The sequence below is a fragment of the Aythya ferina genome (assembly GCF_964211825.1).
Source record: "Aythya ferina genome assembly, chromosome: 3".
In the NCBI taxonomy this organism is placed as follows: domain Eukaryota; kingdom Metazoa; phylum Chordata; class Aves; order Anseriformes; family Anatidae; genus Aythya; species Aythya ferina.
The window spans coordinates 116391049-116415265 of NC_140298.1; the positions used below are offsets into that span (position 1 = coordinate 116391049).

General features: G+C 42.7%; 1 protein-coding gene across 1 annotated transcript in view; it reads right to left on the minus strand.

Moving 5' to 3' along the window:
* PKHD1 (PKHD1 ciliary IPT domain containing fibrocystin/polyductin) overlaps positions 1 to 24217 on the minus strand; it is a 255473-nt gene that overhangs the window by 177043 nt on the left and 54213 nt on the right. The window contains exons 35-36 of the mRNA XM_084515709.1: positions 20531 to 20744; positions 15851 to 16001 (exon numbers count right to left, since the gene is read on the minus strand). Of these exons, the coding sequence (XP_084371835.1) occupies positions 15851 to 16001; positions 20531 to 20744 (365 nt within the window). The remainder of the gene's footprint in view (positions 1 to 15850; positions 16002 to 20530; positions 20745 to 24217) is intronic.

The following is a 24217-nucleotide window of genomic DNA, read 5'->3' on the forward strand; positions in this document are numbered from 1 at the left end:
AACCACATCATAGCAGAGACCACCTGTGGTTAATTAACGGAGTAGACACTGGTAAACAAACTGGTCAACAAAGGTTGATGGATAATGGGACCATCTTCTTCCAATAATTCAGAAATAAATGACTAAAAAAATGCAGGAATGGTTGTGCTCAAGTCATAACTCACTAAGTAGCCAAACATATGTTAAAAGTCAGAAGGAAGCAAAGACATCTAAAGAACTATACAATAGGAAAAAAAAATGAATCATTTATGCCAAAATACAACATTACCCTCAAAGCAGACTGGAAACAATATACTTATTAATAAACTAAGGCTGGGAATTAGCAAAGTGCTTCTGACCATCAGTGCAGTGAGAGGCTGTAAAGAGTGAGCTCCTTCCCTTTTGAGTTGTGGTAGACCAGGCATGGACCATAACCCAACAGACCTTTTCCAAGGCCAAAAGATGGTATTTTTTATGTCTGTCTGCATCAACTATTGCTTCTTTTTACCCTTTACTCCACTTGTAACATGTAGGTGACATTACAGATGAAGGAACTTCTCTTGGGTAGGGTGACTCCCAGAAGAATTGATACAGCATGGATCAAGGATGGGCAGGTGGCTGGACACAAGGACCTCTCTCCTGTACCTTTATTTCTAAATGAGATTGCCTATACCCTGAATTAGAAAGAAATAATTGTTCCTTTTTTTTTTTTTTTTTTTCCCCTCCTTAATTTTAGCTGTCCTGCAGGAATTTTTCTGACTTCTGATGAGTTGCACAAGCACAGAAAGGGAAGAATCTGGCTGGGCATGTTCTCTGCGGGACTGATGAATGACCTAGTCTCTCTCCAACTATTACAGGATAAATCTGTTTACACACAAAAAATTGACCTGGGCCAGTGAGGTGGGACTAGAACCAGGAAACTGGCACGTCCCAGAGGTAAAAATGCATTTGCAGCCAACAGCATTAGTAACTCAAGACCATAAACAAGCCATGCTGTCATTAATTACTCGGACAGGGGCAGCCGCAAAAGCAGTGAGAAGACCCAAAAGCCAACTGTAAATAGTTCGTCTAGCTGATTAGTTCAGAAAAAAAATGAGTGGGCAGTTTCAGAGGTCAGAGCCCATGGCACAAGTCAGTCTCAGGCCAATTTGCAACTGGACAATGGCATGAGAAAGAGCTTAATTCTTCTTCTTAAAAGAAAAAGAAGAAAATTTGCCACCAAAAATAAAACACCAAAAAAAAAAAAAAAAAAAAAAAAAAAGGAAGGCTTTTCCAGCAGGGGAGTAATCACTGCAATTTCCAAGCACAGAAGGTAAGGCTCTTTGCACCAGAGGTATTTAATTAAGGACACGGAATATTAGTTTGATCGAATGGTGCTTTCATAGGGAGGGCACTGAAAAGACATCGCTGTTGGAGGGGGGGGCTGCATGTCCCAGATACAGTATGTTTCAGCTGCCTATACCCAGGCAAGAAAGCTCACCTGAATCCAAGGTAAAATACCAAGCATCAGGGGAATATGAGCAGCATTAAACCACTCCGTAATTAAACAAACCATGAGACTCGTGGGAAGGCCCACATCTATTTACCACACTCACGTGAGTCCCAAAGTGTTGTTCTCAGCTCTCCTGTGGTTTTTTGAAGGTTATGTTGGGAGGTTGATCCTAGAACCAGAAATCTTAATTTCAAAGATAAAGGAAAACACTGGAATCTAAGGAAATATCTTTTAGCACATGATAGCTTTTTCTTGCTGTAGCAAAATCTGCCCATGGTTGCTGGCAAAGAAAAAAACACCCAAGCTGCATTTCAAGGGCAAGGGACAAAAAGGTCAGTGCAGGAGCAGCAGCTGGTGCCCCAGTGTCTCAGAAAAACACTGAGATTCACAAAAAGAGGTGGGGAATGCCCACACCTGGATGGCAAACTCAAGAGGCAAAGAGGTTCATACTAGGAAATATTTTGGAAGTCACTGAATTGGAGAAGCAGAACAGAGGCACACATTAGACTCTCCTATGCACCTAGCAAGATGCTAAACTGATGGAAAACATTGTCTCTGCTGGAATGAACGGTGAAATTCCCATTTGATTAAAAAAAAAAAAAAAAAAAAAAAAAACCTGCAATAGTACTTTTTAGCAGCTTAGTTTAACACATCACAGAGAGCAATAGGCAATCTTTCTCTACAATAACTCATTGCTAATTCACAAGAACCTTCCTAATGTTCATTTATGGCCTGATATTCAGAGACAGTTTATTTCAGTGGAAACTATCCCAGCATAATGTAATCACAAGCCCAACTTCCATGAAAACCCTGTGCATGGAAATACATTGGGGAATTCAATGCAATCTTCCCGTTCAGGTACAAGAAGACTGGTCTTCCCTTTCCAAAATACAGTTCAAGGGCACACATAATTTACACATCTCTCTGAAACAGTGATTTCTCAAAGACTGAAGGCTTCCAAGACAAATTATAAATGGCAGTTTAATGGTAACAAGCAAATTGTAACATGCAGTTGTTTACACAAGCAGAATAACCACGCCTGGTGACTGTGCTGGACTTTGCAGCACGCACTGTGCAAATATTGTCTCACAACTGAACAACAATGAGTTACTTTAACTAATCTGAGAGCAAACATTGCAAATAAAGAGATTAGCTTAAGCATCTTCTAACCACCTGCAGGAAAAGAAATCAAATTATGTGCCTGCATGTCAGCAAGAAGGATTTCTGAGTGAGCTCTACTGCAAATGAGGGGATACAAGTCTAATTTGCACCAGTAGTGCCATTGAAGGTCTGATGATGGGTTTTTTAGTGATCAGGGGGTAGAGGTCAAAGGACTGGGCTGGTATCCAGTCCCTAACTCTCACGCAGCTCCTAGAAGGAGTACACATCCCATCACTGCTCCAAGCCTGGTTTACAAGCCTAGTTTACAAGGGCTTTGCAGTGATTTACCAGGCCAAGACTGAAAATAGCTTTACTGCTTGAAGGCTAAAACTTAGCATGTGCTGCCCTTCTTTTATCACTTACATACCCTCTCTGAAACAATTAAGATGACACTCTGCCCAACTTTAGCACCTTCAATCTATAGCCCCCCACCCAAATATGGTGGAAAGCAACCTGCTAGGAATATTATTGGTTGTAATCCCTCTTTATATGAAGGGAAAGCTGATGTACTCGCCAATACCTTGCAGAGCAGGATTACATTGCTTCATTATCCCATGAGGCAAATACATCTCTGATTGCAGCATGCCTGGGTTCTGCTGAATCACTGCAGCAGCTTCATCAAAATGTTTTGCCAGATCATTTTCACCTGTCTAAAATGTATTTTTAAAGTAAATTCCAAATTTGAGAGGGAAAACATGGATGGGCATGAGGAAACGGCTTCAGGCTATACTCCATCCCAGGCTAGGATCTGATGCAGACCAGGAATATTAAAAGTTGTTTTTCTGGAATTTGCTTCTTTGCTCCAGTGTGCATAGAGCCCCAGCAGCTCCCCCTGCCCCTCAGGCAGCACTGCTGGGCTGGGCGGGTGCCGGAGCCCTGGCACAGGCTGCCCCGAGAGAGGCTGGGGGCTGCTCCTGGGAGAGCTCCCCAAGCCCAGGGACGTGGGGCTGGGACGTGCAGCCTGTCCTCCAAGCCCCTCACTTACTCTGTGCTATAGGGGCGCAGGATTTGGCACTCCCAGCAGCCCGTGAGACCTCCCTGCTCCTGCAGAAGTGGGTGACACCAGCCAGACTCCTGAGATGGAGACCAAAGCCTTGCGCTGCCCTTTCAGTCCTGTACCTGCCCAGCAGGGAGAGGCTTTCACCATGCATGGCTGTTATTTCAGTAATGCGAGCTTTTTAAGCGACTCATCCTAATCTGCGAGCTTTCAGAGTCCGCTTTCAAATGCGATGTCCTGTTTAGTTTTAGCACATCAACAACATGCTTTCTTAGCCTATCTGTATGCATTATCTAGTGCTGTAATGTATCATGTACTGAACTACAGCATCATTACAGGTAAGTGCTCAGGTTTAAATGCAAACATAATTGCATAATGTGGTACAGCCAGGAAGAATAATGCAGGAAATAGAGCCAGCTCCATCTGATAGTGCAATCTGACTGGAACGCCGGCCGTTCGGATCAAACACGCAGCCCAGATGGGGCAACCAAGAATAAAAGTGCTTTGCGGTATCTTTATTGTCATCATCAAAAACACTTATCTGCCAGAAAGGTAAAAAGGTGAAGATGGGACTCTTACAGAAAAGGTCACACAAGCAGTAGGGGAACACTGGGTTATGATGGCTGGTGAGATGGCACTCCTTAGCAAAGGCTACCTTTGCACCATCACTGCAAGCTGAATTTTCCAGTTCCTAATGGAAATCTGGATGTTAAGCATCGTTTAGAAGACTGGGCACACCCCTCCTATTTCCCTGAAGACTAAGGTGTCTATTTAATTTCAGTAAGTCCTTATGTGCAAGGAGCTGTACAAACATCAGAGATCATTCCTGATGCAAGACAACTTCCAAACAAGGACATATCTAGAACAGAAATACGCATGTAGTTAAAATTAAAACTGATTCTCAATGGAACAGTGCTGCTATCTTTTTTTTTTTTTTCCCAGTGGTTTGAGCTGCCAGTGACACACGATAGGCAATTTCAGCAGGGGCACAGACAGCTCCAGAAGCCTGAAACCAGCTGAAGTTCATTTAGGAAATTTTGCACTGCATGGCTGTGCCATGAGCAACCACGCCCCAGCTGAAGAGCAGCATCACACACGCTACGGGACATTAGCCACTCTTGTCATTTCAAGAGATTTCAGCCCAAACTTCACTTTAATCAGATAACAAGATGAGAGAGTAGCGTGAGAGAGAACCCCTCGACCAACACGCCACATGGCTAACTGAGAGCCCTTTGAGTTCAAAGTACAAACTGCTGCTGTCTGGGCTACAAAGCCATCCCTTTGTCTTTCGGGGCTGTAACAGCTCATCTTTGTTGGGAGCACAGATCCCCTGCAATGTGCTGTGCCTTTCACTATCTGCCCTCCCACACACGTTTGTCTGCCTGTTAATAACTTGGCAGGATATAAAATCTAGGGTCCCAAGGAGCTTTGCTGGCACATCCAAGTCCCAATGCATTCAAGTGCTTAAGGATGCAGATGTTGCCTGTTAGCATTTTCCAAAGGCAGACTTGACTTCAGGAAGAGTTGGGCATCATATTAAGGTACATACCTGAATGACTGTGTACATACAGGGGTTGGAAGTGCCTTGGTGTAAACCCCAAAACCCTGCCCACTGCTAACTATCACCACTTGGAGGAACTTGTCCAAATTTTCATGTTGCGGTGTCTGCATCTCCCAGAGGTGAAAATGAACACCAACAAACTCATGGCCATGCTGGTAACCACTGAGTGCTGTCCTTCCTGCACGGGAAATCTCACTTTCTGCCACATTTCCTGAGCCATCTCAGCTTTGAAACTTTGCCCCAGTTCATTAGGCATAGATAGATTCAAGACAATAAGAAGCTAAGTCCCAAGATCAGGAAAACAAAGAAAAACAGACCTTGGGTGAGCCATCTCCACAGTTGATAGAGAATTGCCCCCTGCCAGCTGTTTTGCATCTGTTTAGTCAGTTTTGCATAGGTCAGCCTGAACATCTAAACCCATTTATGATGTCCATGCACACACATGCCTGCTGGTGAGCTCTGAGAAAACCTGTCCTCAACACCAAAAGCAAAATCTACATTTCCCACCCACCAGAAACAGGTTAAGGCAGGAGGAAAAAGGCAAATAAATGAGAATTAAAGTGACAATGAAAGAACAAGAGTGTGTGTGAAAGTCAGAACCACAATCCCTAAGTGAATAAAGCTGAGCCTGAATCCCAGACCCAAAGAAGATGTGTGAAAGCAGGAAAATAAATCAATAAGCAAAGCAGCAATCTCTTGCCTCAATTTTATCCGAGGAAGTCAAATTTACTGAGCTCCTCACAAACTGTCTTTGGCTAAAATCACTGCTAACGAGCTCTGACATTTGAAATTTAACTGAATATGAGCTAACAGCTCCCAGCCCTGCACCACCCATGAAGTTAACTGGGAATATTTTGTTAATGCCGTAGACAGGCTAACTGCCTCTTTATTGAGGAGACGCAGCATTTGCTGAAAAGTGTTTATAGCGTCTGCCTCACCTGATGCCTCCCTGCCCTGGGACGTCTGCTTTTCTTCACGGGGCCTGCAGAGCTCTTGGTCCCCTCCTCTCCTTCCCATCAGGATGGTAATTGTTTGCTAGTTTTTACGAGGCAGCCTTACGATCCCTTAATGAAGTCCTTTGCTCTGCAGCCATTTCCAAGGACGGACTGGGAATGAGGGGTTTCCACCTACGGAGCTGCCAATCAGGGAAACACACCTGGCACTTCCAAGGGGTTGTTAACTCAGTCCATTGCCCAACTCATCGTGAAAACAGCCTATTTTTACTGGCAATCACATAAAATTAACCCCTTTGTTAAAGACAAAATGAAGGCTCTTAGATAAACTGTGGCAGAGTGCTTGAGCATGCTGGTTTTTCCTTCTGCTGCAACATTTTTTAAAATTTATTCTGTTTTAATAAGTGTTTCTGAACTGAAATAGTACAGGAATTCATTCAGCCTCCAACTGTGCACCTCTTTCATGTTGTTTAGAGTGGGGAAAGACTTTGCCATAACACCAGCAGTTACAAGACAAGGAAGGAAAAAAAGAAGAAAAAAAAATAATACAAAAAAATAAAAATATATGTACTACTTATTCTTATTCTACTCCTTACTCTAAAGTCTTCACACAGAAGAAGTGATACAGGATGATTATGTTTCCATCACTACCAGTAGCTTGCTAGAAGCTTTCCAGGTCTTTGTTATCCTGAGGATATTACCACTTTCCCCCCCCCCCCCTAAATGATGCAAAACCCAACTGTGTCTCCACACCACACACAGACTCCAAATTTTCTTTTTTTCTTGCAGATTGGGTGGGAAGCCTGATCTTATGGCTCAAGACATGGCCAGGTACCAAGCTCAGCTCCTCAGAGCTACATACCTGTAGAAGTGATGCCTTTTAAGCCAGCATCCACCTCACATTGAGTGTCATACATGACATAGGTAATACATGTCTAGAGTACAACCTAGCAGAAAATATTGTAGAGATTAAAAGGGAAGGAGATCCTGGCCTTCTAGAACCCATGTCTAGTCACAACCAGACCACCTGAGTTGCTGGTCCACGTGTTTATCCAAGTGAGACCCAGAAAGCTCAACAGCTTTATATATGCGCAGCAACCTTTTGTTCTGAATAAATGTCTGGGAACAGCCCAGCAGTCAAGAGAAAAGACTTGCAGCAAGATGGAGCCACCACAGCACCTCGCACATGCTGACAGTCACATATAGGCTCTGTATTCTGCAAGATTAAATCCAATCAGTTTTAATGTCCGTGAGGGAACCAGAGCATCGAGGGGCAAGTTTGGTACTAGGAATGCACGTCAATCAGGGCCTCAGTGCAGCACCCTTAGGTGCCTAAAATAAAGCACCAAAAATCAATCAATCAATCAATCAATCAAATAAATACATAAAGTAAAATGATCTATGATTTTTGTTTAAGGCTAAAAGAAAACATGCTCCTTCCCCAGATCTGGCATTTCAGTACTTCAGGCCAGGAGTTGTCTCCATTGCCACGGTCAAATCCAGTCTCAAATCTTTATGCTTGACCAGTATAAAGATAGCATCTCTTTCCATGGTCCAGCTGTGGCCAGGGCCCTTCCCCCACAACGTTCACACTACTAAAATCTCCCAGCTTTCAAAACGGGGTAAACACTGCCCAGCTCCTTACTGGGCACCAAAACTGGCCCCAGAAACATCAAGTGTAGGACCATGCTTCTCAGAAAACTCCTTCGTGCAGTATTAGGTCCACTGGATTGCTCTATTTGGGACTGGGAAGAGGACACAAAGTCAGATGGTGACACAGAGGATTTTGTCTGGGACGCAAGAGCTGCCTGAAGGCATCTTCAACCCAAATCACACCTAAGGAGGGACAAGACCCTCTCGTACATTAAATCACACTCCAACCTGGGAGAAGAACAAGTCCAGGCCATGTGTGTCTCCAAGGAGCTCTGCCCTTCCAATCAAATTCCCAATGGGGAGATGAAAAAGCTTCCCTTTTGGTTCATCCAGAGCCCAAAGCTGTGCACCCCAGCATGGACCCAGCCATTAAATACCTCCAACCCTTTCCCCCAAATCAAGAGCAAGTTCCACAAATGGGGAACCAGGGCCACGCTTCTACCACAGGCCATCCACCTGCTTCAAACCTGCCAAAATGCCAAAGGAGTCAATTAGAGGCTGTCATAATTAAACAGGAAAGTGGCAGCAAGAATGTGTAAGAGCCTGGGAGCAAGCACAAAGAAAATTTGCCCAGAGTCCCTCAGGAAGGCTTCCTCACACCCTCCCGACCTTAACTCAGGCCTTCTCTGGGTGAGGAAGGGGAAACCTTGCTTTCTGTCCCCCACAGCAGTGCCTCCAAAACGATACTTTTCACTCTGAATCTGTTTTTTTTCAGGTTGGGGAGCAGGAATAAATGGATGGGAAGAAGGAAAATGGTTCTCCCACTTCATTCTAATTTCACACTGAAAAGGAGTGGAAAGACATCGGTGTGCTGTGGGTTATGGGGTGGTAGCATCCCATCACAGGGGGAACGTCCAACCGGCCTCCAGTGCTACACTGTTAGAGGGATGGGAAGAAGAGGGCTCCCTGCAAAAGCACATGCAATTTAGGAAATGATGTCTTCTCATACACTAGAAAGATGGTGGGATGGGGGAAAGAAAAAAAAAAATAAAAAGCTATTCAAAAATGGGGGAAAAAGAAGAGAAAGAAATACTTATAGTTCAGCCCTTGATTTTTTGAGGTGGCAGCAGAAAAGGAAAGAGTTAAACCTCAGATCAGGAAGCAAAAAGTTAAAGCAAAAGCAAAAAAAAAAAAAAAAAAAAAAAAAACACTACAAGCAGATCTCCTAAATTTTCCTATTGCAGCCCAAGGCCGATCCCATTAAAAGGAAAAGGGAAAAAAAAAAAAAAAAAAAAAAAAAAAGCAGGAAAGGAAAGAGAAAGAAGGAGAAGCAATTTCGCTTATCCTTTTCTCGCACACCTAGCAGCCACTTTTTTATTATTATTATTATTATTTATTTATTTACCTCCCCCTTCCAGAGCAAGGCCCTTATTTTCTCATTTAGTCCAGCAGAGATTGTCCTCCCGGAATGACCTTTTTTTTTTCTTTCCCCTTTCTCTTTCTCTCCTCCTCTCCCTTGTCCTCCCCCCCTCCTCCTCCTCGCTGCCTCCAGGCAATTGCCCTCATGCCAGTAACTAGATAACACACTCTATCAGAGATTTTTTAAAAAATCATTGCAAAGGCACTAGGGCTGATAGTGGCATCAATCCTAGCCTGACACAGGCTCGGGTCAACCATTTATCTCTTCACATTGCCTGTGGTTACTGTGGAGGCCATCTTGGTTCTCTACATCTTAACAACCTTGCAGATGGTCCCTCTCTCTGCTCTGATAGCATCCGCACCCCAAGACTGGCTTTGTGCTTTTATTTTTATTAATTTGTTATGGACTCCCCTACTTCCTTTCTGTGAGGCGTGCAAATATAAGTTGTTTTTGCATGTTCCTACCCCCGCCTCTGAAAATAACCATGATGAAGACAGGAGGTTAAGCAACAGAGAACATAATGATGCAAGGGGGAAGGAGCTTGCTGGGTTGTTAAAAATGTGTATTTATATTAAATAATAATAACACACACCTGATATTTTGGAAAAGTTTCATCTAGTCCTTCTCCTGGCTCCCCATCCCTTGTGGCATTGTTATGGCAGGGTATTTGCACTGCCAAAGCACCAAGGAGCCCTGTTCAAAGCTCAGGGAACCAGGCACTGGTAGGAAAAATCCTCCCTGATAACCTGTAGGTAAAGCCAACTGTTCCCCTTGCCTCTGTGAGATACAATCAGTATGGGCAAATGAAGATAAAGCGCCTTCTATCATCCTGCCCTATGATACCATGACAGTGCAGGTGGCATGGCTTTGCACTAAGGGCAAGGAAGCACAGAACTGATGGGCACAGCTCTGTGAGCAAACAGTGCCAGGGCTCACTCACAGGCTTCTGTTCAAACCAGGATGCCTCCATCCTCATAGGTGGCACATTTCACTCATACCCTGCTTAACCAGCCTCAAATTGGTGAGTGGTTTTCCTCAAAGGAAAGCACTGGAGAAGGCAGAGAGAGGATCGTTTTCCTTTCTGGCACCGTTTGTTGCTCCAGAAAAAAAAAAAAAAGGACAGATGGAGATGGGCAGCCAAAGGACACTGAAGAGACAGAGCATAGCAATGGGAACATGTTAGGGCTGTACCATTTCTGAAGACAAAGGATGAAGAAGCTTGAGAGGTGACACCCCCATCTTCACCTTTAGGCACTGGTGCCCTGCTGAAGTTCCTGGATTTATTTATATATTTTAAACCAGAAGATACAAATAAACATATCTGACCATAAACTGGAAGCCCACACCTGTCTACAAGCAGGGGCAACCAACTATGAACCTTCTGTCCTCAAAGCTCACCCATGAAATGTCCATACAACACAAGGATGGTACTAAAAACGAGAGTGAAAGAGCATCACACATCTACCATGCTGAGCACAAGGAGCCTGCTGGACCTGCAGGAGAGTCACCTCCCATCTCTTGTTACCCTCACAGATATACAATATGGTCAGGAGATTCAGCACAGCACTGCTGTGAAAAATAAAGTAACAGCCCTTTATGGCTGGCATGCTCTGTGCTGCCAGAGAGCCTTATCTGCTCCCTGGGATGCTGCCTAGGAACTGCCACCTATATAAAGAAACAAATATCTCCAACAGACAAAATTATCTCATCTCCAGCCTCACCTCAAAAATAATATGGCACCCAGAGAGAGTTAATGAGGAAAATAAGTGGAGGAAAAGAAAAAAGAAAAAAAAAAAGAAAAAAAAAAAAGAGGAAGGAAAGATTCTCAGATATACAGAGGAATACATGGGATTTGTAAAGCTGATCCTGGCTACGTTAAAAATTTGAACAGTAAGGGTATCTTAATTGACCATGCAGTTCTCAGATGCAGACTTTGCTTGTTTGTTGTGTTTTTTTCTTTTTAATTCTGAAAAGCAAACAAAATGGTCATCCCACTACCAATCACCGAGGAAAGAATTCACAGTTCCTCGACACTCTAAGCTACTTCTTAAATCTCAAGACCTTCCCTCCATGCCCTGCTGAAAACCAAACTAACGTCAGCACAGCACAGCCAGGCAGAGCCATAATCCAGGGTGGCATTTTTATCTAGCAAGTAATTTTTTAGTAGCCTTCTATTTCTTAATAGGGACCCCTTGAGGGTTGGGTTGGAGAGGATTCACTAGAATGCCAGTTCAGTTTCTCTGCGACTTAACACACATGGCACCTGCCCTCCAACGAGCATTGCATCACCCATCTGGGCCAGGAGAGGAAGGGGGAGTCAGCGCAGGGAAACTCTGCTCAAACAGCATGCAGGCACGATGATTAGGTCTGGTCCAGTGATCCGGAATAATCATTTGAAAGCTCACTAAGCATAATGGGTTTGGAGACATCCAAGCCTGGTCAAACCTTCCCCTGAGCATCCTTTACACGTGGTATCAGCATGTTTTGCATGTCTCATCAGTGTCACGGTAGCTGACATCTCATTATGCAGCCAAGGTGGAAGTGGACAGGTACTGAGTGAGCATTAGAACTACTTTTCTTTTCCCTTGTATTATTTAATTCATATCTTTCCATTATCCAGTGTATCATGAAGCTGTGAACTAATTAAGTCCTGTGGGATATACAATCAGTGGTGGAATTTTTTCCTTTTTTTTTGCTTCTCCTTTCGGTAGGCTAAATTGCATTACATACAGATATAAATATAATTGTACAACTCTTCCCAAGTTAACAATGGAGCAAGCTGCAAACACTAATGATGCCAAATACAACAGTGGGGCAGAGGCCTGCTGTTTACTTCGCATGACCTACTTAAGTCATATGGTGGCAAGTACTTCAAACACAAAGCAAAGCAAGGGCCAGAATCAGTTTCTAAAGAAAGCCACAGAAGTTGTTCTTTGGGGGATATTCAAACTCGGAGCAGGCCCCAGGAAAAGGCCAAGCTGGTGAACCCAAGTCTGATAAAATCTGCTAAGTCATAGGTCTCCAACCAGCAGCTTGAAACTCCCAGAAATTGTGGAGGTTCCTCTGAATCCCAACCTGAGTCCAGCTCAGACTGCAGCCATGCAAGCAATAGCTTGAAGGTCAGAGTAGAAGGGATAAATATTGCCTCACTTCCATAAAAATACATCTCTTTTTCTTGACTGAGGATGCTGCCCCAAAATTTTCAAAGGGTTCAACTGGACCATCAAATGGAAGTGACTCAAGGCAGCAGCATGCACATGGTGAACAGGACACCCAGCTTTTTCAAAAAACAGCATTCTAATTTGATGAGAGCAACAGGCCAAATTTTGAGTGAAGCTATGTTGTGATAAGAGGTGGAAGAGCTCTCTTTTCTGCAGACTTAAGCCTCCCTATTTCATGCAGGTCATCCAAGATTTAAGGTATCTAGAACCAAGATCTTTTCATTAAAATAGATCTTTATATGTATTTATGCAGGGGAAAAAAAAAAAAAAAAAAGTTAAATAAAATTAAAAAGAAAAAAAGCACCTAACAAAGAGTTTGTAGGTATGATCCTCAAGTACTTGGAGCTTCTTTATATCCAAGACGATTAAAGAAGTTCAAAGAACAACCACCTCATTAACTTGCAGAGAAAGAACAAGTGGTGTTTGCTAATCTCTGCAGGTGACTTTGGTGTTCACAGATTCCACATGCACTTGCAATTCAAACAGAGGGCAAGGAAATACCTCAGAAATGTATATAATATGCTTTGGATGTGGCCAAAGAAATGGAGGAATGTGCCTGTCTGGCTGCATGTCGTTATTCAAAACCCAACTAACAGAGCTAGGATCTGCCTCCTGGATGAGTTACACTTGGCTGTTTAATGCTATTTTTCAGTAAAGCTGATCCAGGGTGAATTAATGGGCTAATTCAGTCACTGTTTGGATCCTGTTCTGTGGAGTCAAGCAAGAGAAAAATGCCATTTAAGGCTCCTGCTGGTTGAAGAAGGCATCGAGCTGATGGCCATGTCTCTGGCACTTGCTGTGCAGTAGGATCCCTAATGCATGGATTTCCCTTCAATGCCACTGGGCTGTCTGTGAGCTATTGGCAGAACGGCTGCTAAAAGCATCATCCCATCATGGTTTGTGTTCATCTCATTTCCAGCCTACCTGCCAAATCCCAACTGATCATGTTATTCTCTTCCTCATTATATTAAGAATTACAGACAGGTCCTAATAGATGTCTTATAAAGAATGAAGAAAAATACCCTCTCCCTAACCTTTGTATCCCTTAGACTCCAGCTCCCAGGACAAACCTTTTGACTTTTATCAAATTTCTGCTCCAAAGCAAGTTTGTTCTCCTTTCTTATCAATGCTCCCTCCATGCTCTTGATAATACAAGCCTCTGTCAGCCTTTCTGTGATGCCTTTTTTCCATTCTGCTGCCATTCTGGAGCTAACACTGCTCCATCACCATCTCAACTTCTCTGCTCCCAACCTCCCACAAAACTCAGCTGTGCTAAGGCTTCGCTCATTTGTCAGCCTGCCTGGGCATCCTTCAGCTGGCAGAAGAATAAGCAGAAAACAAAACACAGAGCAGAGTATCTGTGGTTTTGGAGTGCTTTGAGACCCTTATGTGAGAGTGCAATAGAGGTGCCAGATGTTATTATAAAGAGATGCGGCCCCATTACTTGTACGCAGAGTTGTGCTGCCTGCTAATAGCACCATTATCCTAAGGCACGTGGTGCTATTAATGCATTGCACTGCTTGGTGCAGAACCTGGGGACCATTATTTCCACTGGAAAGGTAAGGCCAGTTCACATGACATGATTTAAACCTCTACAGTGAAGCATGCATATGCTGCACCAGGTCATAAATCTTCACGGGATGCTGTCAGCTAGAAAGGGACCAAAATTGAAACCATTTATCTGAACTCCCCACCCATCCACCTCTGCTCACCAGGCCAGTTTTGGGAAGAGGGATAAAATGATTCCAAATGCCTCCTGGGTTCATTAAGCAGCAGCAAATCCCAGATCAAACGGCACTACTGGTTTCGTCCTGCTCTCCTTTCACTCACTCAGGACACTCAGGACTCTGATTTTCCCCACACTGAGTGGAAAAAGCACAGCAGGGACAAACCTCACAACTTATTCTGGCTGTCACCTGAGCCAAAAGGCCACCTGTCACCTTCTCATTAGTGAGGCTACAGGACCCACAACAGAGTTGGTGATAACTCCTCCACGCTGCAGCTGGGGCTCTATGGCAGTCGAGCTGCCCTTTGCACATTTGGTAAGGAAAACCTGAATGAAAGGAGTTGTTGCTATTTGATCTGATACTGGCCTAAGCACAGCCCCGTGCTGGCCTCTTGCACTTGATAACTAGCAATTTTTATTTTATTTTTTGGCTTGGTTTTCCCCATGGCTATGCACATTTCAGGTAGCAGAGCTAGCAATGCTGACTAGCAAGCACAGGGGAGAGGAGTCAGCCTGCATCCTGCAGAATATGGGGAGCCAGGGCATCACGAGGGCTGGCAATGCTAAGAGGGAAAAGGCTACCTGTGGTACCTGTGATATGCCTTTATAGGCCAAGGGCAACATTAAAACACTTGCAATTTGTTTGTGTTTTCTTAAACAGAATGAAGAAAGCAATGGTGTTTTAGGATGCTTAGTTGCACTAAACAAGATTTGCAGGGCAAGTATTCAGGGATTCTTGACTTATTAAAAGCTTCAGAATCTGATGTGGGAAACACACCAAAATTACTTGGACAGGATAGTGCAGCTGCTTTGGGGTAGGGTGGTAGATACAGCAACCGAATTTTCACTGCAGACAGTTAAAAATTACCATGATAACTTTAATATCAATTCTCAGCAAATGAACTTCAGTTTCCTAGTACTAAGAAGACCGCATGATAATTTGGTTTACTAGAGAAAAAACAGCATTAATTCTGATAAGTCAGGAGTGAAACTCTTCCTACTTGCACTGGTAGGACTCCACCAACTTCTCACGAGCTGCACATTTAAGAAAGGATGATGGCAAAGGGACATTTGACATCTATCAAATATACCACCACTCTGAATTCCTTGTCACAAATAGAACTTGACACCCTCAAAAACTCTGTGACACCCCAAGAGCTCTAAAAGGATGGCTTAGGTTTGTAATTAACGCTTCTAGATATTGAACTGTATAATTATGTTAGTTCAGAATCGCAGATTTTTGTAATACACACTTGGTGGATGTCTTCCTAGCAGAGAGATTGTCCCATTCTATTTTGGATACTAAAAAGGAGAAGAAAATAAACAGAAACAGAGCTGCACAAATGCCGAATGCTAAGTCTCTGCCAGAGAGCTGAAACGCCGTACCTCATGGCTGAGGTTTCCGATCAAGTAACAGAAAATAACCCCATTGCAACAGAATTTGCATTTATATATACAAAAAGGAAAGTGTTAAAAAAAGGTGCCCGCTGTCCAGAAAATAAGGTTAAGCTCATTTATGTCTCATAAAATACATGATTAACCATAGTTAACCATGAATTCAGCTGCGCAGCATTAGAACTGCTGCTCAAAGTTGGAAACCATTTAATATTATATATTGCTACTACTCAGCCTAAATTGTTTTTGTGTGTGCGTGTGTGTGTGTGTTTTGCCTCCTTTAAATGTACACAATATTACAAATTTAATTTTAAGCTGTTTGAATCAGTCTGTAAAAAAGATTTGATTATACCTGAGTGTTCTGGCCCCAGTTTTTCCATATCTCAGTAATCTTGGCGGTAATTGGCTGATTAGCTCCCTCACACTCCATCTCTGCCTCAGTTTCCATGGTAATGTTACAGGAGCTATTATAGATGAGAACTTCATCTCTTTCCACTTTAGGGCTGAAACGAGAAGGGAGGTTAAATGGGGTGTCATCAATCTTAATGAAATGCAATTATTTTTACTCTTATTAATCATTGCAAGCCATTAGCTTGTGGCAACTCCTGACCACCATTTGTCAAACTTTGCAAATTTCTGTAATTTTGTTTCCATTCTTTTATTGTTTATTTGTTTTTTTTTCCCCCCTTTATCTGCACACACTCGCAATAAAATACATGCAGTAAATATCTCTCAGTGATGCCTTGCTGCTTCCCCAAACTATTGCAAACAGTAGCAAATGCCATCCGAGAACCAAGGAAGATACGTGCAGACAACAGCGAGGGAATCAGCAGTGCTAGGATCAAAGATGGACTCCTACGTGGGGTAGGGTTTGTTCACATCTCCCCCTCCCCATCCTACTCACACTTAGCAATAGGGAATGAATAACTTGCAACTCCCCTAGGGCAAGTGGAGAAATTGGAAAAGCCACACAACTGGCTAACTGGTCCCTAATTCCAACTGTGAAAAAATGAGCTCATTTAGGGGTTCCAATTCCTGTTACCCAGCTGATTGCAATGATGCTTTGTTGCTAGCATTGGAACATTAACTTAGTAAATTAATTAAAGTTACTTAACAGCCCAGACTAAGCAGATTCGATATATGTGCCAGTTATACTAACAGACATTTGCTCTAAAGCCTCCCCTTGCACAGGGGAGAAAAGTAATAGAAAAGGTGGTGGGGAAGAGATATTTTTCCTGGGTCTCGCTGCTGACAGCTGCTGACTTTGGTAGCATTTTATTATGGGGAGCTATAGGATCCACGATCCCTCAAAGTGAGGGGAAAGCTTCCCAATTTACTTCTACAGACTTTGGGATACTCTGGTGCCACTTGACATTCCTTCCCCTGGTTCCAGCCCCCAGCCCAGGCTGCCCCCAGCCCCATCCAGCCTGGCCTTGGGCACTGCCAGGGACAGGGCACTCACAGCTCCTCGGGGCAGCCTGCGCCAGGGCCTCAACACCCTTGTCATCAAGAGTTTTACTCAGCAAATCAAGGCATCAGATCTGTAGGACCAGGATTTTCAGAGGTCTTAATTGTCCCAAAAGCCTCGTCTCACTGGGTTTTCTGGAGAACCAAATTTAGGAGCCTAATTTCCATCAAAATCAACCCATCTGGAAAGCCACCACCCAGAGCTTTCTCATGAGCCTGGTGATCAGGACAATTTTATGAACCTGAAGTTTTTAGACGAGGCTGGATATGAGAGCTCACTGTGCAAACAAAGAGCTGCTCTGACAGTACCGTCGTGGGCTGTTTGTTTTGGTGGCCTTTGTCAGGGCAGTGGGAGGATAACTTGTTAAAGGAAGCAGCCACATCAGCAGGAAAAAAATAAAAAATAAAAAATGAAAAGCCTTCTGCAAGTAGCTGAACCTTTTTAACAGTGAATTTTTATTTCTATATTTAAATGAACCTTTCCCTCTGCTGTATCAATAATCAAAAGCCAGCCGTAGGGAACTACGCTCGCTTTTGATAGCGACACTTTGAGAACTGCTCTTGTCCTGTACAATAATTCAATGGACTGGGCTATCTTTCAAGACTGCAGAGTACTTCTTTTTCATGCTACAAGAAACAGCTGCATCTTTAAACAACCAACAGTTTTAAAGGGAGAAGGGGCTTGTTGTTGGCTCGATGCAGGGCCCAGCTCGCTAGCCACTGAAGTCAGTGGGAGGATCTCCAATCACTTCTTTTTACAAAAGGTTAACAAGTTTTGCTTGTAGGCAAAGAGCCAATTCCCCCCTGTTCTCGAGCAACCACTTCTGAAATTATGATGCTGGATGACTGTAACAAATGGTATTGTTTAAAGAAAATACAACAAAACAGGGGGGTTGGCAAAAGGAAATTTGGGGATGTATCCATGCACCAGCAACATGAATGGTAAGATTTGCACCTTTCCTGAGGAATATGCATTTGCCATTATGCAAAAGTACAAAAGCATTGCATAAAGTACAGGCTTTAGGAGAGACTATATTAGTAGAAGCTTTACTCAAACCATTCTAAAGCTAATAACTACACATAATATCTTTCTTGTTTGTTCTTAAGTCAGCAATGATTTCAATAGTTTTGTCCCCATCCTGGGATGAATGTCTAAACTGTTGAACATTTGTGCAGAACTCATACCCATATCCTTATTATTGTTGTTCGTTATAATTATTACTTAGAGCAATCAATGTGTATTGTTCCAGGAATTCCCCAAATAGTTAATTTATAGTTTGATCATTCTAATTTTCACTTTGCTGCAAATTCCATTGCTACATTGAAATCAAATCTTATCTGAAATGAAATTTGAGAAAACAATTTCAAAAGACCTGAGGTAGATCATTTGGATGTCTTCAAACTCTCTCTTCCTCTACTTTTCCCCAGATTTTTCTGATTAGGAAACTCATCTAAAATACACCCATCTTCTCTGTTCCTGCTCTCTTTCAGTGAGACCCACATTCACCAGGAAAAAAAATCATCAAGCCAATGGAAAATTCATTAACAGCCCCAGTTTCAATTTCTAAACACTAGGTGAGAGTGAACATAATATGGGGAAAATTTATTACCAAAAATAAATAAATAAATAAATAAAATTAAATTAAAAAAGGTTGGAAAAATGCAGAAAAATAGGTTTAAAAAAGTTGATTGATTGGATTTCGATTTGATTGGATTTCCTGCACCTGAAGGAGTGTTAAAACCTGTTTCTGTGACATGTACAACTAAATTTGGCAAAAAACAGTGAAGAACAATAAGGAAGCAGCCATCAAGTGGACTGCCTGACTTCTATCTCCATTGTCATAACATGACCAGCTTAGGTGCAAGACCTCCCACCCACTCACGCTGCTGGCACCAGGATAAAGCAGTTGCAGCAGCAGAACTGGAGCAACCCACACCAGGAAAAGGAGCAAGAAGAAAAAGCATCATAATAATCCACCCACTATAAATGCATCTTTATCTGTAAAGAGCTGAGCACAATTTTGATGCTCAGGGAGCAGAAAGCAATAACCAAAAGCAATATCCTGGGGCTGCCCTATCACTCTCGAGTTTGTGGGTTACCTGGTCTGCAGTTACACTGATGTTAGAGATAGCAAAGCAAAGCTCAGCAAGACAAGTCAAGGCTCCTGGGGTTTCTTGCTTTGAAACAAATCATTGTGGGAACAACAGACCTATTGAAATCAGCTTAATTTCAGACTGTTTTTCCACTCTAGCTCTCTCTGTTCCTGTCTTCCCCAATGAAACCATCCTCCCCATTTCCCACGATGCTATCAGACGTTACCGGTGCACAACAGGACGCTGGACATGCCAGTTGGCCAGCTGCATTTTTCTAGTGTTTGGCCCACAGGTTGCTGGCAAAAAGACAGGTTAGGACAGACTTATATCCTCCTATTCCTCAGTAAGAAACTAATTTATTTCTGCCTAGCACAGATTTTCTCTAAACTGACAAAAAAATCATATTTCTTAAGACATTCATCCCCTGTGAAGCCCAGCTCAAGTTTATCAGAGCTCAAAAGCTAGTAAGGAAGAAATGACAGACTGACAGGCTGATGCTGTAGCTGAGTAAACCACCTTTATTTTTTATAAACAAGTTTAAAATGCCACTTCTGCTGTCCTTGTTCAGTAAATGCCAATTTGCTTCATTCCCTCAATACAGGGTATCCAGAACTGCCTCTGAGGGCTCACTACTGTCCCGCTGGTGACAAAGTTAATGGTGGCATAAGGATCAGATAAGGATGGTCCCAAATCTCTACCACTTCACTGAAGTACCTGGACAGTACCAACGTGCACCCGTCAGGAATGCCTTCACCATCTAAACAAAGCATGGCAATGCACTGCAATGGTATTCAAACTCTATTTAAGAGCTCAAGCATCTTTGAGGAAGTGCTCTTCATCTGTTTATTCCTTAATTCAAGCCTCCCTCTTCCTCCTTGAGGCTCTGCAGGTTTAAATCCCCACAGCTCTGTTAAAGACATCGGTACCAATTTTCACTCCCAGGCAGCTTGGCCTTGGATTTGCAGAACCCAAGTAACCGCTCGAGCACCCTTGTTGAGTAAAGGTTGCACAGTGTGCTGAATCTTCTCTGCAACTTTTTACTCATGAAGCTGCTTAGAGAGAGGAAGGGGAGGAGAGGGAAGAAAAAAAAAAAAAAGGCTTCTGCTTTTCATAATGCCTAATCTTTTTCCCCATTGGCATCCACCAGATGTTGCTTTGGATCAGAAGATAAATATTAAAACCTAAGAAGGAACAAAGCAGGCTGTTTACGAGATGGATTTTCTGATGTCTCTCAAACACTTTAAAAAGGTGGGAGGGAAGGAGGGGGGTCTAGAGATGCTTTGATAGACACAAGAAGTGAATTTCACGACCCAGCGGAGCTCTCTAGTGGTCTCAAAGCTAAATTGCTCTGCTGGAATCAAGAATTAGCAATCATCTCCTTCTTCAGCCCATCATTTGGCAGGGGAATGACTTCTAGGGGATATTGCTCATGGATGGGCTCACTCAGATGTCGGAGAGAAGCAGAGCTAACCTGGAAAAAAGTCCAGCCAAACGCCTCTGGGAAGGGTCGCTGTCCCTCTGGTGCCACTGAGGTCGGCTGTCCTCACACAGATACAGGTAGGACATGGATCCTTGCTGCTGGTAGAGACCCACAGTGACCTGGACGTCACATTCGATGAAGGTGGATCTGTCTTCTCGGCAGTCAGTGGAAGAATGTGTCAGGCCACAGAGAATGGCCAAAGATGCTGCAAGGACAGGAAGGGAAAAAATAACCCAAACAGCCTACAAACTACAGATGTTAAGCAGATTTTGGCTACTGGTGCCTGTCATTTGATGCTCATGTCCCAGCCTCCCTTTTGGTACATCCTTTCTGAGGGTGAATAGTGTTTCATGCAACTCCTTCAGCCCCTTTTGCCTTGTGTGGGCCAGCATAACTTCCCTTGTGGGACAAGCATCCAGATGGTCTTTGGGATCAAATGACCCCACATTTGGGAGGAGGTGATTAAATAAGAGTACGGGCATTCCAACTGGGGAAGATGGACAATGGTTTAGAGACCAGGTATAAGGCACATCAGATGTGACCACTTCTGAGATCTAGTGCGGCTCTGAAATCTAGAATTAGATTTAGTGAAAGCATTGCACAGCTTGGAGTGCTTCAAGGGGGCTTGGGTGAATGGGGAGACTGCTTTGCTCCAGACTGGCCTGAGATTTGATCTGAGTTTGACTCAGAGTGGTAGGACGTGTGATGGGAGCAGCTGCATGGTTTGAGATGTATTTAAGGAAAAAGAGATGTGAACAGAAATTAGGTTTTCTTATTCCAAATCCAGAAAAAAAATACATTTAAAAAATGTGTACTGCCACTGAAGATCAAATCAGTTGAAATTATTGGTTTTATTAATTTATATTTTTTAGAGAATCATTTAAGCAAGCAGAGATCAAGACTGCTTCTCTCAAATCCCAGAGCTTGTGAAGACTTCAAGAATTTTTACTGATCCAGAACTAAACAAACAGTTGCAACAAACTCCTGAAAAGTTCTGTGTTAAAAGTATTACATCCTGTACCCAAGAGTGTTCATCAAGTACCAAAAGTGCAACACATAGGAGTTTATCAAGAAAGAATTTTCCTGATTTTCTTTTTTAAACTCTGGTTTGTTCCAAAGGTGTTTTTTTTTGTTTGCTGGAAAAGTATCGTTATCAATCTTAGCTCTTAAGTAATTCTGAAAATGGGTTTTGAAATTGAAGTAATGTGAAAATGCTCTATTTCCTATGTTAAAATATTTAAGATTTTTCTCAAAATTATTTAATATAAGGTATTTTCAAAAAGTTTATAGTTTGTGATTGTTTAACATTAAGGTATTGTTGTTAAAGATGTTTTTCAAAATATTAAAACCTGCCATTTCATCTGTTCTGAAATTCAGAGACAGAATCCACATTTTCTCTGTATTTTTCTTCTCTGGATTCAGAATAAGAAAAAAGTTGCCTACATCTTCATATGTTTTGCAATATGCTAGATCTTTTTCCCTCCCAAATCCAGTGACAATTCTCTAGTTCAGCATTGATTCAAACACAACCAAACACAGCCCCTGCTTCAAAGATCTACATAGAAACATGAGACACAAACAATAGACAGAGAAGCCTACCAAACTATGGTATGATGCCTATATTATTGCTTTTATTATCCAGAAATTATGTCTGGAGACGCCTGAGCTGTCCTCCAGGTCCCACAGAAGTCTCACACCCAAGTTTGTTGGAAATGGCGCTACATACCTGTGCTTTGGCAAGTGAGTATCAACCAAGAGGACTAAACACTACAATGAACTTACCTTTGCACCATTTTTACCTGTGGCAAAAAAAAAATTCATTACAGGAATTTCTTCACAAGAAAATTTGTTTGTTTGTTTGTTTGTTTTCTTCCAGCCAGGGTAGATGCGGCTGAGATCTCAAAAGTACTGCAGAAAATACAACCAGTGAGGATGCTACCCCTTCCCTTTCTCTACAAAACCACAAATTTCCCGTGGACAGAAGGAGAATTTGGTACCATTCCATAATAGAGTATAACAGCTTCTTCTGCCTTACCAGTGACAGAAAAGGCTGCGGTACATTCAGATGTGGTAACGGAGACTAGGTTTGATGTCTAATCATCTACAACAGTAATAAGGAAGATTACATTCACATTAAACACTTGAGGAAGAAAAAAGGAAAAAAATAAAAACAGGCTAGGGAGCTAATCAAAAGAGATTTTGCTTTTCTTCTTTTGTAGTCCTGAAAATAAACTGGCTGCATTTTCCTAAGTCACTAGTGGAAAAACAGCTGAACCCAATTTTAGCAAATTTGGGAAATTGGAAGTGACCCACAAAATCTCCCTATTTTCCTCAGTACTTTGCTGATGTCAAATGGTTAATGTACATCACCAGAAGATATTTCCTGCATAGCCCTCAGAGCTCAGCAGAACAGCCTGTTGCCATTTGGATACCCTCAAAATGTTACACAGAAATCCTTGCTGAAGCACCCCAGAACCTTCATCTCAGTGTTATCACGCCTGTAGGAATGCAGGGCCCTGCATTCTGCCAACTGCTGAAATTATTTTTAACTCAAACCAGGCAAATAAACTTATTTATTTAACAAATCTAAGCTAAAGAATGTGGCTAGAAAGGGTTTTAAAGAATTTAAATGGAAGCAAAATCCAAGAAAATCCTGCTTAATCATACACCTGATAAGCAAACCTCAAACCACTTTCTCCCTCTCAGGCAGAAGGAGAGAGGGAGTTCATCTCCACACCCTACAGCTCTGTCCATCTGATGGGGACACACTTGGGGAGGTGTCCATTTCTCAATCCTTGCTTGAGGTTCTGATATTCCCCCATTTCCAGAGTATTTGATACTTTTCTCAGTTAGGAGGAAGTCTTGGCTTTTCATCCCATTCCTCTAACCATTAAATTCAAATATCCCTTGGCTGTAAAATGCTGCCACTACCTCCTGCCACAACAGTGAAAATAAAAAAGAATTAACTAAAGATTGCAATACACACAGCATATCCTAAAAGTATATAGCATGCCCATTCTGGGACACTTCTCCCTACTTAATTGGTTAGTGTTTGAACCTCAGAATGAAGCTTCTTTATGCTTTAACTACTCTATAAAGATAGAATCTGCTGATCACACGTTGTACAACCCCATCACTAAGATTAATGCATTCATCCCATCACGGCTTCTGTTTTGAGGTCAGACACAATGGCAGCCAAATCTCTGCATGCTGGTGACGGGTTAGGGACCCACTGCCCCCAGCCCTCTCTTTGAGGGATGCTCTGGCTTAAGCCAGGAGCCTGGGATGTTCAGCACAAGGGCTTTGTTCTGGGTCACTGTTTAATAACAACTGCCGGACATGTGATGAGACTAAACCCTACAGGAGTTCCAAGGGCAGCTGCAGATTGATTGAACAACTGCCCAAGGAGTCTCAGTGCCAAACCACACATCCCCAGTTATCCACTGCTCACAAAATGGACTGTAGAGCATAACATTAACTTGTGCTTAGCAGAGAAAACAAAGGGTAAAAAATAAATAAATAATAACGGTAAAAATAAAAGAGAAGGGAGAGGAAAAAGAGAGACCTGTTAAGGTCAAGTCCAACCTTTCCCTATGAAGAATTGCTCCCTACGAGACATTCATTTTGCACAGCCGGGTCCCAAGAGGTGGCTTTGCAAGCATCTATTCCACCGCCTGA